Source organism: Passer montanus, unplaced genomic scaffold (assembly GCF_014805655.1).
Source record: "Passer montanus isolate IOZ18808 unplaced genomic scaffold, ASM1480565v1 scaffold66, whole genome shotgun sequence".
In the NCBI taxonomy this organism is placed as follows: Eukaryota; Metazoa; Chordata; class Aves; order Passeriformes; family Passeridae; genus Passer; species Passer montanus.
Genome location: NW_024371704.1, coordinates 6,062,675 through 6,079,165, shown reverse-complemented (window position 1 = coordinate 6,079,165; position 16,491 = coordinate 6,062,675). Strand labels below are relative to the sequence as shown.

General features: G+C 49.3%; 1 protein-coding gene across 1 annotated transcript; it reads left to right on the top strand.

Annotated features, from left to right (window-relative positions):
• Window positions 1-11,676: 11,676 nt before the first annotated feature.
• On the top strand, window positions 11,677-12,585 carry TSSK6 (testis specific serine kinase 6). Its single transcript, XM_039728795.1, has one exon. It carries the CDS (start codon window positions 11,677-11,679, stop codon window positions 12,583-12,585), a length of 909 nt encoding a protein of 302 aa, XP_039584729.1.
• The last annotated feature ends 3,906 nt before the right edge of the window (window positions 12,586-16,491 follow it).

The window sequence follows — 16,491 nt, the reverse complement described above, 5'->3', positions numbered from 1 at the left end:
CAGAGGCTGTGTCTGCCAGTAAGGAAGCAAAAGAACATCCAAACTGAAAACGAGGCAGCTAGGTGGGAAATTCCCCTCATTATAAAAGTATAAAGAGTATTTTCCTAGTGGGAGAAGTCAGGAAAAGAGGTACAAAAAGTCCTCATCACCTAAACAGACTTTTTTTTCCCCTCAGCAGTTCAGACCCAGAAACTCTCCTTCAAATATTCCGCCTCAGAAACTGAGGCTGTAAAATCTGCAGAGGAATGATGCATTTCACTGAGGGATGCAAAAAACCTACCAAAGTGGATGCTAGAAGGAAAGAGAGCCACCACCAGTTGCCTCTCTGATGGTTGCACATAATCCCAGCCTGACCACACAATTTGGTGAGGTTTTAGTCAGTGGTGGTGCTTCCTTACTCACTGGCCCTCAGGGGCTTTCTCAGCTGATTCCACACCAATTTCTCACAGGAAAGTAATCTGTTTGTGACAGCAGTCTAATCTTGTCATTGCTGCTGTGCAGCATGCATGGGAAGCCACTCGAGGAACTGGTAAATGCCAAAGACCTGAAGCATCTCTGGATGACTACTGCCTTATCTCCTTTGGGACCAGCCAGCCTGGGAGCACAATCAGACCCAAGAGTGGCTGTGCCCAGATGTGCACAGGGTAATAATTAATTTCTCAGTTCCCTGAGTGAAATGAAACACAGGGGTGCCTGTCACAGCACATGTCACAGTTGAAATGGCCACAACACACAGGGTATCACCACACAATTTGAGAAAGCTTCAACCCATACAGAGTAACACCTTACCATATCAGAAGGCTTCAAGGGTGCACCCTTCTTGTTCTTTAGCCCAAGCTTTTATCACCTGATGTTGATGCCCTGCCCCTGTGTGCCCTCTGCTCCCTTTGGTGGTTGCTCAGTGCCCCTGGGCACTCCATGGCTCGTTACCTTCAATGCCATTCACCTGTCCTGCACAGCTGTGCCATTGGGGAAGAGGCTCAGCCCCACTCCCAATCACCACAAACTGTGTGCCTACAGGTGCTGTGGGTGTAAGTTACCCCACACAGCACCCCAGGCAGTTCTCCCTCCACCCCCGTTCCTCTCTACAGCCTCATCCATCAGCCGTGTCTTACACAGTGACTAAGACAACCAGTTTCTCAAGCTGTGCCAGGACAGTCACTGCAGTTCCCATGTAGGGCAGGAGGACCCTAGAGACTCTTTCATGTCTGCATCCTATAGCAAAAAAAAAAAAAAAAAAAAAAAAAAAAGAAAATCTGTGAAGTGATAAGATGAGAAAGTTGTTATCAGTCGTTTCCGTGACTGCAGACACCGCCTGCCCAGCACTATGGTTGCTTTTCCTCCGGTGCTGACAAAGGCTCCAAGGCTATTTTTTTTCCTTAGGATTGGAAATAAATCACTCCAATCAGTAGCTTTTCTTGAGGCACTACAAAACAAACTGCAGTGGAAATGTTATCACTGGTAACAGATTTAGCCTGCAGGACCATGTGCTCATTTAAATTTTAACATTTAAAAATAGTTTCTGGTGGTACCATGTAAATACAAGGTATGGCCAGCACAAGCAGATAGAAATTGAGTGAAGTTATATGACTGGAAGTTATTTATTTCTGCCTCTGACAGTTACTGATGAAAGCCTCCCTCATCACTCCTGCTGTGCATTCAGGACACTGGAGTGACTTGGAGAAGGAAGAGCACACAGGAGACAATGCCACCTTAATGATCACACAGCTGCCTCTCTCCATCACACCTACCTGCCAGACAGATATCTGGGAGAAATAAAACGTTTCCTGTCTTGACAAACAGGCTGTGCCTGATTCCCACCACTGCCAGAATTCCAGCAGTGCCTAAGAACCCAGAGGTGTCATCTTTGCACTTCTGCTTAGTTGTTACCATTGCAACCTGCTGATATGGGCTTGGTAGGACAGGAAAAGGGGGGACAGGGGGTGTTGAATGCATTTCCTTCTCAAAAAAAAAATTGAAAAAAAATCAGTGGTTTTCTCTGAAATCTGTATTAAGAAACCCACTGGGAGGGGGGAAGATAGTTGCACAGGAGAGGCTTTTCTCTGCTCAAAATTCAAAGCCTGCTCCTGAGGCAGAGCCTGCATGCTGGAGGCAGAGGCAATGCTGCTTTTCTCTCCAAGTGCCCTGGCAGCAGCTGCAGGAGAAGACCCTGCCATGCTCACCCCAGTCCCTGTGCCCAGACCCACTGCCTGCAGGGCATGGCTCAGCTTTGCTCCCCACGCACTTTCAAAGATCACAGGCTGGCCAGAACCAAGCAGATTTAAGCATGTCCCTGACAGCAGCTATCCTTCTCCGGGTGCCAAGGCCTTGCCCTGCAGGACCACCACAGCCTCTCAAATATAGGTTCCTCTATTCTCTTCCCTTGTCCACAAAAGCACTGCTTCTTTCATAAAATAGAGATGCTCCTCTAAAATATTCAGCTGCAGTTCTGCCTGGCACAAGCCCTCTCAGGCCGCCCAGTTCAATCTTGCTGAATTTACAACAATCTGGGAACAGGATCCAGTAAGTGGCAATCAAACAACTGGTCCCCTTAAAACAGAGCTGCTGAGCAGCACAACAAAAGCAGGCAAAGCCTTTATAGAGGCTGAGGCCAAGCAAGAGCCAAGGAAACCAAGGCAGCATGGGAGAGATGCTGTGTCCCACCTTGCCAGAGCTTAGAAAGAAAGCAGGGATTTGGGGGGCCAGTTGTTGTTTTTTCAAGCTAAAAGGCTTCAGCACACACAGCAAGGTGTGCTCAGAAACACAAGGTTTTCTCCCCCATCCCAGCTAAAAAAGAGTGCTGACCCAGGAAAACAGAAGGAGGTCTGTCCCAGAATTTCCCAATTGCACCTAGTTGGACAAATATTGCTCATACCATGATTTTTTTGCCCCATGCTCCATCTTTTCCAACTGACTGTGCTGTCTGGTGTTGCTGGATGATGTCCAAGGGCTGCCCTGTGAAGCATTCTCTTTAGGGACATAATGACATAAGAAAAGGGACGGGGAGAAGCAGCAACATGAAAGACTGACTGGCTGAGCCCAGAAAAAGATTTTAGCGCTGGCATTTAGGAAACTCTGCTTCTGATGTGAAGCAACCTAGATCTAGAAAGGGAAAAAAAAAAAAAAGCTAGGGAAGCATTCAGCATAAGTCTTGGAGTCTGGCTTTGCAGAAAAATCGGTTTTTAGGGTCATGAAACTCATCTGCCAGGTAGCACATCTTTTTCAACTGAATCCTCACCACAGACAGACTTTTAGCCGAATTTGTTAAAAAAAAATCAAAGAAAAGAAAACAAAACCAACCCCCAAAACCACTCACGCAGGAGAAACTGTCACAGATGCAAAGGCTTGTTATTTCATATCTTCCTTAAAACAGAGGTTCTTTCATAACACCACAAACATAAGGAATCATGGAAATTATAGGTCTGCATTAGAAAAAAAAAAAAAAATTTTTTGTTTCATAGAACTATTAAAGTTGGGAAAGACCTCCAAGAGCATCAGGTCCAACCTTGGACCAAATGCCACCATGCCCACTAAACCACATTGTGAAGTGCCACATCTGCTCAGTGTTTGAACATGCCAGGGACGGTGACTCTGCCACTTTCCAGGGGAGCCTGTTCCAATACCTAATCACTTGCAGAGAAGAAATTCTGGCTAATATCCAGCCTGAACCTCCCTGGTGCAGCTTCAAGCTGAGCTTTCCCCTTGTCCTCTCACAAGCACCTGGGAGAAGAGCCCAATTTGTGTGAGTCAAGAGTGGCCACTATACAGGCAAGGGATTTGGACTTAAGAATCCTACAGACAGAACATTGAGGGCAACAGGAGGACATTGAGAGTCATATTAGCTGTGATATAGCTACAGTTCCATAGGATCATCCCAAATATTTGCTGGAAGTTGTGCTTTTATTCACATTTTGATTCTTTTTCACGTTTGACAAAGGATGGCACAACAAAATCTGGAGGGGAAGAGAGGCTGTCCTCAGTGCCCGCTCTGCAGGCTGTCCCGGCAGTCAGCAGGGAATTGCCACACTTATCCACGTCCTTATTTAACGCTCCACTCGTTCTTCACACTCCTGTACGCGAGATGCCACGGCTTGCAGACAGGTCTAGCAGCAGGACTGGAGCACTCTGTGAAGGAATACAAACACCAGCTAATTAAAGCTATTGTTAAAACAATTTGTTTCTCGCTGGGACCCAGTGATCTGACAGGGTTTAAACAAGACAGGTTTCATTTCTGAGGGCAGACTGCCATCTTCACTCAGGAACTCCTCACCCCAGTCAATTCAAACTCAAAGTGCAGATCAGCAGCAGAGAAATAGCAATGAAATAAAAACCCAAGGCCCAACTCTGAGCTCTTCTCCAGGAGGGGCTGTTCAGTGGGAAATTCCATGATTTAGCCAAGCAGCAGGAGCTGCTAGAATAAAGAGTGGCACGCAATGAGTTCCTCAGCACACGAATCACAAAGGTCTATTTCCAAGGAACACCTGCCCCCAAGAGGGCACTGTGATATTGTGAATTCCTCCTGTCTCGGGCACTAGGAGATTATAAATACATAATATAATATATAATTAATAAATATAAATAATATGCCCTCACAGTGGGGCAAAGGAATGCCATCCTTCCAGGCCAGCCTGGCCCCACAGCCACTGCCAGCAGGCAAGGGGAGCACCTGGCCTCTTCCTTGGATGGATTCACTTCCCTTTTAGGGAAATCCACAAGCAGGAAAGCAGCAAAAAGCCCGGTTTGCTGGAAAGCAAAGCAGCCAATGTAGCACAAGATCTGCTGCTGGTGTGAGCAGGGCTGTACTGTAGATCAATCTCAGGACCCTGAGGTAATGCTGTACTCACTCCCCACCCAAAGCAGCTGGGTGTGATAAGCCTCTGTTCCCTTGGCAGTTTCCCTCCCAGGGTCACGGATAGTTCCTTGCTTGATTTCTCAGACAGTTTCAGCTTCAAATACCACAAAGGCCTGTGCAGTGAGGTGCTGGCTGGAGTATTTTTGGTGTCTGCTCGGCAAACAGGCCCCAGAGCCTTTCAGCTGCCTCCAGCCTTGCTCCCAAAGTGCCTGCCTGTCTCCCTGTCCCTTTGATGTGCGCACACCAACAGTCTGGTCCCACATCACCTCCTTCTGCCACTTTAGAACCTGGCTTTGCTATCTCCAGATCTCAGTCTGAACTCTCTCATGGCTCCTGGCAGCTCTGAAGCTCTCTCCGTGAAGGTTTGCATGTCTAGCTTGTCCCCTCCTTCAGTCCTCCCCGACCGGCTCATCCAGAGCTCACCAGACCTGTGGGAGAAGCCACTTCAGGGCTTTGTGGAGCACCTTCTGGAAAGGTTTTACCACATGACTCCACATGAAATCAGCCACTGACAACATCCATACCACTTAAAAGCATTCAAACATCGGCGCTCTAAAACTTTGCCATCGATTTTCCAACCATAGGCTGTTGTAGCCTAATTACAGACCAAAGTCTGCAGTCCGTAATTGGCCACAAATTACTTGCAATAGGTGCCAGACAACTAAATCTCTTTCTAATACATCGTGGTCTCCACAGGCAGGTAAGTAAATCAGAGTAAGGAAGAAAGGGTGTTCACTTTGGATAGTTAAACAAAAAATGCTTACCTGTTTTTCCAGATTATATTTGGATTTAACAGACACAACTTGATGTGGTGAGAAAAGCTGGGAGTTGAGAAGCTTTCCTCTCAGCCCTCCTTGCCACCCACTTCCAACTCCATTTCCACTAACCCAAGAGGCCCTTGCTGTGGCTTGTGAAAGCTTTGCCTTGCTTAAATCCTCTCCTGAAGCCCTCTCCCTCCTGTTGGGCTGCCAGCCATGAGGGAGAACCAGCCAGCCCTGCCTGGGGACAGACAGCAGGCACACAAACACTGATAAGCAAGTCACCAGCTCTGGGAGGCATTTCATCTTTCAGCTACAAAAGAGGTTTTTTGTGGATCCCGAATCAACGAGAAGAGCAGGGACACGTTCCTGGCTTTCATGTATGTGCAGCATGGAGCCCAGTTCCTACCCTGGCCAAGGGGACCTCAGCAGGCTGCCTGGGCTCTCTCCAGCCTTGAGGAGGGGCAGGAAGAGCAGGCTCAGTGCTTCCCTTGGCCCAGCAGGCTGTGGGTGCTGCACAGCCCTGCCCTTTGGAGGCTCTCCCTGGGAAGCGCTCAGGAATCAGCCACTTGAAGCTCTGCAGCACGGGCCAGGAGAGGAGCAGCTTCCCAGCTTTCGGAAGGGAGGCGGTGGGAAGGAGCCCTCTGGACAGACACAGGGAGATCAACAGCTCCAGCCAGGAAAGGGTGTGGTGAGCTCTGAGGCTGAGTGCCCCTCTGCTCCCCTCTCTCTGCAGCCATGCCTACCCCTCTCAGCAGGCATTCCAGCCCTGGAAAGGAAAACTTGCTTCCCTGTGCAGCTGCTTTTCCTTTGCTCTGACATGCCAGGCATGGCTTTCCACTTACTGCAGGGATGGAGGCATATGATCTCACTTTGCTTCCTCTTTCCATGAGAATTTTGGTACAAAGCCTCTCAGAAGCAGACCTGCCAGGAGAGTCTTCCTGCTCCTCCAGCAACTCACTTGTCACTGCCTGCTTAGCCCCTTTTGTCTCCCTCTCACTCGAGTTTTTTGCCTTCAGGTTTGAGACTCCTGGCAGGTGTGGCCTGATGATGCCAGCTGCAAAATCCTCTTTGCAGAGCAGCCCATTAGCCCTCCTATTTTTCTTCTCCTTTGGCACCTACTGAGGCACTCACAAGCTGTTCCAAGAGGTGGTAGTATGGCCTGTTGCCATGAATCTGTTCCCTCTGATGGCTTACAAACCCATTTAATGTCCCTCACACAGTTGAAATTCTAATTTTCATGAAAAGATGTTTCTGGCACATGAGTGCTGGCCTCAGGTTTCTCTCCAGTGTCTGAAAAACCTTGGTTAATCAAGTGGATATCCATTAAGTTTGCTGTTTGGTGTTTTTCTTCTCATCCTGCTGAATTTTTGGGAGACTTTGTACTAGTCCCACACCCAGCTTCACTAGTTTATTCTGTTTGAAAAGAGGCTAAGGGCAAGATGTGATGGCCAACAGCTGTGAGGGTCACAGCCACTTCTGAACACCAGAAATGTGAGGTCCCGAAACTCCTTACCTGCCAAAGGGATAAAAACCCCAACCTAGCCTGAGTATCTGAAACAGACACCAGTCCTTGAAACGTGAGAGGGAAGACAGAAGCAGCAAAACCAGCACATTGCCCAGCACAGCTTTCTGACTACCTGTGACTGGTTTTGTCCCATGTCTGCACTGCTGCTGCTGCCAGGGAGGAGCCACAGCACCATGGCCAAATTTAGGGTGCCATTGTGCAGGCACACAACATCAATGTTGAGTGACAAGGTCTGTTCAACACCAGTGCCTAAAATAGCTGCCCAGACATCTTGATTTTGCAGAAAAGGATCTATGGCAATGACAGCAATTGGATTGGCAGCTTGGATTCAGTATGCTGTTCATGGGATCTGCCCCACTTTTCAGCTGCTCAGATACCACACACACCAGTGATCAGCTGCCACACTGAAGGGTTCTTGGCAATAAAGGGGCAAATCACATCACTATTGAAATTAGAGTTTTTGCCCATTGTCATTTTCTTCACTGGCTGTGCCTCTTACAGGTTGGCCTCAGCTTGGCTTATTCCCTCCCATACCTGGAGGTTTTAGCACAGCTCCGTGGGATTACAGAAGAATTATGTGCAGAATTTTCACCAGCCTTCTGCACCTGCAGCACCCAGATAGATGGAAAATAGTGCTGTGAGCAGTGTGCTTCTTTTCAGACCAGCAGTCTCACTGAAAGTACAACAAACATACTTTTAAAAGTAATAAAATCAAACACAGGATAAACCAGAAAACTTTTGTTTGCCCATTGCTGGCAAGAAGATCTTGGTAACTTCAGCATCTGCTGGGAAGAACTGTGGTTACCCTTTGTGCTATCTATAATGACTTAGTAAAGCAAAAACATTAACATTGTTTTTACTTCTTGTGCAGAAGTTTGCCCATTCCCATATTAACAGAGCGCCAAGAAATAATGTGTGCTCATGGACTTGCCACAAACTGGACACCTAGGAATCCCCTGACAGGTCTTGAGCATTGCAGCCCTTGGGCAAAATATTTCTGCTTGTATGGAAATAAAGGTATTTAAAGAAATCTCAAGGGCCCTGTGCAAGTGCAGAGGTCATGCTGCACGTTGTAACTTACAGCCCCACGGCACAAGGTATAAAAATATGGTATGTTGTGGCTTCTTGGACATGTGCATCCACAGGAGCTGTATTTTGCTACACTTAGGACCCACGTTAAGCTCAACAGTGTCCAACCACAAGTGAAATCCCTGCCCCGGAGGCATCAGTCTGTCATCAGATCAATGGCAGGCATGTGAGACCCTGACAAACCTGCCCCCAGGGCTCGGGGCAATGGGCTCACAGGGAGAGGGGAAGTTCCCAAAGCATGCATGATCTACTGCTTTGCTGGTTTGCCATGTGCATCTCAGCGACTGCACTGAGGCAGTGCCCCCTCAATGGCATTCAGCAGGAGAGCAGCCCCCCCAAAAGGCACTGATAACTATCTTAGTTATCAGAGAAAAAATATCTGTATGGGTGATGAGAAAGAAAAAAGCCCCTCCTCTGTTAGAAGTCATGGCTCGTGTGTTCTTGTCCAGTCGATCCAAGGTGGTGGAACAGGGTGCCTGAGGCCAGAGCCCCCCAGCTGCATTACCTTCCCAGCAAGGCTGGCTTACCTGGTGGTCCTTCAGGAGCTGATCAGGAGGAGAGATGGTCCTCCAGGAGCTGATTAGCCCCTTGCCCGAGGGACCAACTGCATGCCAGGCTGGTGCACAACCATGCCACCAGAGTCAGAAACATCCCATAACAAAATCCCTGACAGTGAGCTCCAGTAATTTATACCTCTGCAGACCAGCTCCTCCTGCTCACATGCCACACTTAACAAAAGAGTAATTGCTGCCTGATTTCTGATTGCTCTCATTAACCAGAGCAATGGAAAAAGTGAGTTCTACAAACACAGCTTTGATGCTAAAAATGTTCTAGAAAGCTCAGAAGCTCAGCAATTTTTAATATATGTTGGTAGTGAGTACACTACTAAAGTGTATTGGTCTGACCTAAATATTTATATCACAGGTAGCAGTACTTGAGGTGCAGGGATTGAAAGCAAAAGAGATTTTTGGGTGCATTTTTATACCAATAAATGTTGAACCCGCAGCCAACCAAGCAAAAAAATCTGTTCCTCTGCGGTCTAAGGACAGCACAGAAAGCTGAGCTCAGCTGTCATTCCTCCTCCTCTGCCTGGCAGTGCCCTGCCAAACCAAACCCTCTCATCCCAGGCTCTTGCTGCCTGCCTTTGGGGCTGTTTGCAGCAGTCCAGGCCACGCTGCTGGCTGAGGGCGGGAGCTCAGGGATGCACAGCAGTGATGCCTGCAGCCACGGCAGCTCGCAGAGCTGCAGCCTGGAGCATACAGGAGGGGGAGTGTTTGCTTCGATAGCTGCTTCCTCCCTGGGAAACCAGGGCTGGCTTCCCTAGCTCCTTCAAGCCTTCCCACCCCCAGGATGCCCCAGCAGCATCTGACTGCACAAGGCTTTTTCTGGGCTCCCAGGAGGGCTTACTGAGACTGAAACTGCTCACTTCAGCCAAGGGTGCAGAAAACTTTCCCAAAGTGACCTGCTCCCTCGAGCAGATGAAGAATTAGCAGCAGCACAGGACTCTTCTACATTGCTCCTTACCATTGCAGCCTGATTTGTAGCTGCCACTTTGGTTTTTCCACATCAGTGTGGACACTCCCTCTTCTGCTTTTGCTATTGTAGGGCCTTCAAAGGGGCTTCCCATAAGTGAGGATTTACCTGTGGGTTTTAGGAAGGTGCCTGTGATGTCACTGCCCACTCCTATTTTAAAATCTATTCTGAGCCTCAGCCAAGCCCCTGTAGATGTCTGCACATGTCCTTCTATTCCCAGGAGCAGCAGTGGTGTTTTCCAGAGGTGCTTTGGTAGTAAGTGGGGAGGGGAAGCCTGGTCTAAGCACTTCCCCCTCATAAAAATGCCCACGTTGGTTCAGTTATGTTTAGCCATCTCAAAGTTCCCAGCTCCTCTGAAAAGTCCAGCTCAGACCTCTGCTGAAGTCACTGTGGTTATGACTCAAGGGCTAAACTTGTCAGGAAATCGTGCGTATCCAGCAAAATGGGTTTCTGCATCTGCCTGCTGATTGCTAGGTGGGATTTTTTTGTGTTTAGTAACAGCAGTTTCTGAACAGGGACTTCTGGAGATGGCTTCTTGCTGATCCACTTCAGAAATAAGAAATCTGGGGGCATTTGTTTGAAGGCCCAAACATGCCTGCTGGTACAGCCTGACGGTATTCCTGGTGGTACATGCCTGGCAACCACATTTCCATGGCATGTTGAGTTCCTGTACTTCCAACTGGCCTGTAGAAATAACATCTGAAGTGGGAAAGTGGTTTGGTTTGGACCCACAACCTCTAACATGGTGACTGCTTTACTTGCTCTTAGTTCAGAGTACAGCTCCCCTGCAGCACATACAGACCCATGTTTGCAGTTTTGAGCCATTTTAATTTCCTCAAAATGACATCAAAATACTGGCAAGATGGACTCACAAGAGAGATTTTCTTTCATCTTCAACTGATCACCATTCCTCTTTATAACTGACCTGCAAAATGAAACATATATTCAAAAACTAAAAATAGTGTTTGGGTTGGTGTTTTGGAAGATGGGGTTTTGTGGTCCTAGGCTTCTTTGTTCAGCTGGAAAGCAAATATGGGCTCCACAGGGAGGACAGGATACTCTAGCAGCTTGAAAAACACAGCACAAACCAGAAACAACTGTTTGTGAAAGCCGAGGATGCAACACCTGGAAGAAGGAGCTGACACTGGCCTGAGAGACAGTGTGATGGGAGGGATGCCTTGCTCTGGAGTGGCTGTTCTGGCCCAGCCCAGCTGCCCTCTGCTCAAGTTGACTGCCATATTATAGCAACTAAAACTGACTAAAACCTTTTAAAATGCAAGTTACAGAAGGTCTGAGAAGGATCTCAAGTCTCACTTGTCTGTAAGTCTCTAAAATATCATTTTGATAAAAACAGATAAAGAGCAATTCCAAGCTCAAGAAAGCAAAAAGCTGATTTTTTTCTGAAAGATGCATTTAAAGTTCCCTGTCCACCCCACAAAAGGTCAGAAAGCCTCCCTAGTAATGTAATAGCATTGTGCATCATCACTAAAGAAGTCAAAATTTATAGGCAGCCAAGGTGGTTCACAGTTAGCACCAGTAGAAGTCACTCCTTTGTACCACTCTGTGTAGTTTGGATATTAATGGAATCCATACCATGCACAAAACTGGTGTAGGCCCCCAGATGGGTCCCTGACCCCAGAAAGCTGACATTTGAACTTCCATCCTCACATGCTGAGAACTGAAATGAAGAGGCTGAAAGGGTGAAAGCTCTAAAGCATCCAGCCCCAGCAGAGTTGTCCCCTGTGTCCCTGTGCAGGCATGCCAGGGGCACCCCTGGGCAGAGGGGACCCCCGGACTCCCACGTCACCTCCCAGAGGACTTGTCACACACAACATTCCGCCCGTCACAATGCCCGGGTGGGGCGTGGAAGCGAGGGCTGTTTGCCGTGCCCGCTGTTGTGCAGGCGAGCAGCTGCCATGCAGCAGACATTACAGCCTCCCGATGCCGGGGAAAAAGAGCAGGTCCAAGAAAGCCCACCGGCACCGCAGGCCATGCCAAGGTCTGACGGGGGAGAGAGGATCCTCAACGAGCTGGGCTACAGGCTGGGGCACACGATAGGGGAGGGCAGCTTCTCCAAGGTGAAAGCGGCCACCTCCAGCAAACACAAGGGGCCCCTGGCTGTCAAGGTGGTGGACCGGCAGCGAGCATCCCGAGCCGTCGTCTTCAAGTTCCTGCCCCGGGAGCTCTCCATCGTGCGTCGGATCCAGCACCCCAACATCGTGCGCGTCTTCGACCTCATCGAGGTCTGCAACAGGAAGCTCTACATCGTGATGGAGGCCATGGACACCACCCTGCTGCAGATGCTGGACAATCTGGGAAAGCTGCCCTGCGCCCCCAACGCCCGGGACATCTTCGTGCAGGTGGTGAGGGCCGTGCGCTACCTGCACGACCGCAACCTGGTGCACCGGGACCTCAAGTGCGAGAACGTGCTGCTCTCCGCCGACGGCCGCCGCGCCAAGATCAGCGACTTCGGCTTCAGCAAGGAGCTCAAAGGGTACCCGGACCTCAGCACCACCTTCTGCGGGACGGCGGCCTTCGCCTCCCCCGAGGTGCTCATGGGCATCCCCTACGACGCCAAGAAGTACGACATATGGAGCTTGGGGGTGATGCTCTACATGATGGTGGTCGGCAACGTTCCCTTTGATGACACCAACGTCCAGAGCATGCCCCAGCTGCAGAAGAAGGGGGTGATGTACCCAGAGGGGCTGCCCCCGCTGCCGGAGCCCTGCCAAGCCCTCATCACCCAGCTGCTGCAGTACACCCCATCGTCCCGGCCCGGCGCGGGACAGATAGCCAAGAACCGCTGGCTGAACGGGGACATCTGAAGGAGACAGCCCTTCCTGAAGATTCTGGAAGAGCACTTCGGTGCAATAAATACTGCCACGAAAGAGCATTTCCATGGTTTGTCGATTATTTTGAGGCCCAGGGGTGGCTGTGTGTGGAGCTGATGGAGTGGCAGGCACCAGCACGGCCGTGTGCTCTCCGGAGGTGGTCAGATCCCAAAACAGCAGTGGCAGCCCACTGCAGGCTGGGTTTTGAGACACAACAGCCATGCAGAGCTGCCAGGGCAGGGTGGTGAGGTGCTGCAGCACAGCCCATCATGGTGCCCGCTCCCCAGAACAACAAAACTGGCACAGCCACCCCAATCTGCTCCTCAATGAACAGGGACTGTGGGAGGAGAGCTGCTCTCACAGGGGCCTTGGCTTCTTCTCAGCCTTGTTCACCACCAAACTCTATTTAAGCAAGTAGGAGGGGAGAATCAGTAGTCCTACAAATCACTGCTGCAGAGGAAATGCTGCATTTTTTGTCTGCCACTATTTCAAGCCCACAGTGACACTCGCAACCTAAAGTCATACTAGGATTTGTGCAGGCAGCTGGACAGCATTACTCGGCCAAATGTTTTGATGTGGCTTTGAGATCCACACCTTAACATGGAACATCCTTCAGATATTTATTCCTTGCAATATTTGAAAAGTCTGCCAAAAGATACTTGGTGAGAAATGCCACTGGCCATGGAGAACTTGTAAGGGAAAAGTGATAAAAGTATAAAGGAGAACCACTTTGTTAACTCCTGCTGTCCAGCTTCAATACTGAAAATTACCAATTACTCTTAGTGCAACCCTCAAAATCTTCTATGGATCCTTACGGGCAAGTCCCATTTTAAATGGTTGATTAAAGGTAGGAGCTGGCATCTGGACTGAACTGTGCTTTCATGAGACATTGCACTCTAAACAATCTCCAGCTTCCAGTGGACTGAAGTCTAAGAGGAAATGTCCGGTTGGGTGGTTTGATGGTGATGGTGCCCCGTGATCTGACCCAGCAGAGCCCTGGCAGCACGGCCTGGGGCCAGGCCATGTCTGACACAACAAACCAGTGCACGTGGTTCTGCTGGAGGAGCTGGAAACACCTTTCCCAAGGCAAACATTTTGGGTCTATTAAAAGCAGCAGTTTAAGTAGAACAAGATGTGGCAGCAGAGCCAGCCCAAGGCTTTTCAGCATGCAGGCTACAGGGAATTTTTCCACCCCCAGAATGAAGATTTATTTTGTTCTTCTCACAGGTGCAAAATAGAACTAGCAGCAGCCAAGTCTAAAGTAGACAGAGTGATGGGATACAAAGGGTGTCTTGTGGCCATCCTGGGCTGTGGAAACAGGCTTGGGAAGGATCAGGAAGGGGATAGAAGAGAAGGGGAAGTGTCAAAAGGATGTGGGAAGCAAGGAGGTGGACTTCAGAGTAGTGAAATTTTCAGCAAGGCTCAATTCTTCTTTTTCTACTCTCCTTCCAGCCACCCTGTCTGTCTCATCCCAATCCATGCCCCAGGACCTCCAAGTACCTGTTCACCTCCATCTACTGCCTCCCTCCAGCCCTGCTTGCCTCCAGGTACCTCCCCACAACAGGGAAGCACAAACCTGGTGCTGCTGCATTGCTTCTCCTTTTGCTCCATCCCAATTTTCTTTCCTTGAAGACAGAGCTAACACAGTGGGAGTCATTCTCCAACCCAGACCCTATTAATCTCCCCTCAGCACCACATTCTCCTAAATGGCTGCATCTGTTGAGGACACCGATGACTGATGTTTTGTGAGGCTGTCCCCCCTTGGGTGGCTTGGGAAAGCAGCTGGGGTTCAAGTGGGGAGGGCTCTGAAGGAGCCACAGGAGGCTCGTCAGGCTGCCCCAGCCCTCGCCCTCTGCAGGCAGATGGTGATCTCCCAGGGCCAGCACTAACGACCTCAGAGCAGTCCCCAGGCTGCAAAATAGCCCATTACACGACTAATTATGCAAATTAAAAATAAAAATCACAATTAAACACCCCAAGCCGATTCTTATCTAATTTGCACCAGTGGGATATCAGTTTTGAAGGCGGGCAGGAGCAGAGGCTTTGAGCAGCATGAGGCAGAGGCTCACGGCTCTGCCAGCACCCCTCCTCTCCAGAGGCCTCTGCATGTGCTCAGCCTGGTGCTTCCCTGAGCTTATTTCCTCCTCAGGAGGGTAGAAATTTTTAACCTTTAACTTTTTTAACCTTCTGGGAGGTGCACAGTTGATGGAAGTGCCCCTTCCCTGACTGCTGGCAGCTGAGCCCCATTGTCCTGGCCACGGAGCACAGTGCCCTGTGTTTATGGGACAGCCCTTGGACCCAGAACAAGCATGTTCTGAGCACACTGGCTTACCAATATCCTGATCAGCCCCACCAGACTCGTCCTGCAGTGTGACTCTGTCCTGCCCAGGCTGTGTGGAACGTGCTGGTGCAGTGCAACCTGGAAATAAAAGGTCCTGTGTCATGCCAGCACCAAATAAATAACTTATTGTGGGGAACCTGACCACCAAGCAATCCACACAAATAACTGTGTGCTGTTTAATCCTTCTCCAAGGTTAAGGAGGTAAATGTTCAGGGCCTGTATGAGGCAGCTGTGTGCTGTGCCAGCACTGGCCCCTTGCATGGTGTGAGCATTTCCCCATCCACAGCCCTCCTGCTGGCTGTCATGGAGCCCTGGGTCACTGACAGGCTCACTAGAAGGTCTTTCAGATTTTTAGACATGTGTCTTGAAATCAGAGGGACTCTTAAAAGGACATTCAGCAGAATAGAGTGTTTAGTGTTTTCTTGAGATCATCTTGAAGCAATTTTACCCCATTTAATCTTAAAAGAGCATTATAAATTTCAAAGACATGTTCCAGACCTTTAGTATAACTCTTCTCCCCCTGTTCTTTTGTCCATATTCTGCATCACTTTGCCTGAAATACAGCTTTTATTTCAGGCAAGTGAAAGGAAGGGAGATAATTCACTGCATGCTGACATTAAAGCTCTCTTTTCAACTACGCAAAATTTGCTTTCAAGATTTTAGGCCATGGCTGATGTGTCTGATAAGCTTCAGGACTCAGCTACTTGAAAGTCTACCCATTACCCAACTCTGGAGATAAGTACATTCATGAATTGTGGGAAAACACTGCCGGGTAATCAAACACCTCAGGCACTGCTGCCCCAGCTCAGGGCTGGCTCTCCCAGGGCTCTCCATGTGTGCCTGCAGCCAAGCCTGGCTCCGTGACCTGCTCCAGCCACCCGGGCCAGGCAGCCGTGGCAGCTCAGCCAGGAGCTCTACCTGCATGACCCGGCCTCCCTGCAGAGGCAAAGCTCCCAAGAGGCAACTGAGCCAGCCCAGCCCTGCCTGAATGCATTAACCTTTCCATGATTGCAGCCTGCAGTGCCAGCAGCCTTTTCTCCAGCCTGGAATCCTCCTGGCTCTGTTCTGGAGCCCGCTGCACCCAGTTATGGGTCTCCATGACTTTGTGTCAGCCCTTCTTCAGCTGAAAATCTCCTCGTCCTCTCCTTTCATCATCTCTGCAGGTCTCTACACTTAGTTGTCTGCCAGAACAGATATGGAGGGAGAATTTCCTGTCCTGAGCCTTTTGGTTATATTAAGCGTAATAAAAAAATGCTAACAAGAGGTTCCCACCAAAGAACAGGATCCAGGGGGTCTTTGCACACATAACTTTCCTTGCAAACAAGAAGCTTTCCATGAATAATAATTTCATTTCACAGCACCGAGCACACATTAATCCTTGCTCTTGCACCAAGTGGTAGATATTGATATTATTCTCCCTGTGTTACAGTGCACAGGCTAAGGGGCTCACCTCAGGCCAAAGGGATTTCATTTCACATTACAGTTCAAAACTTCCCTCTGGCCAGATCATGACTCTGTCTTCAAGCAATAATAAAATCAACAATATTTGATGGTCTGGA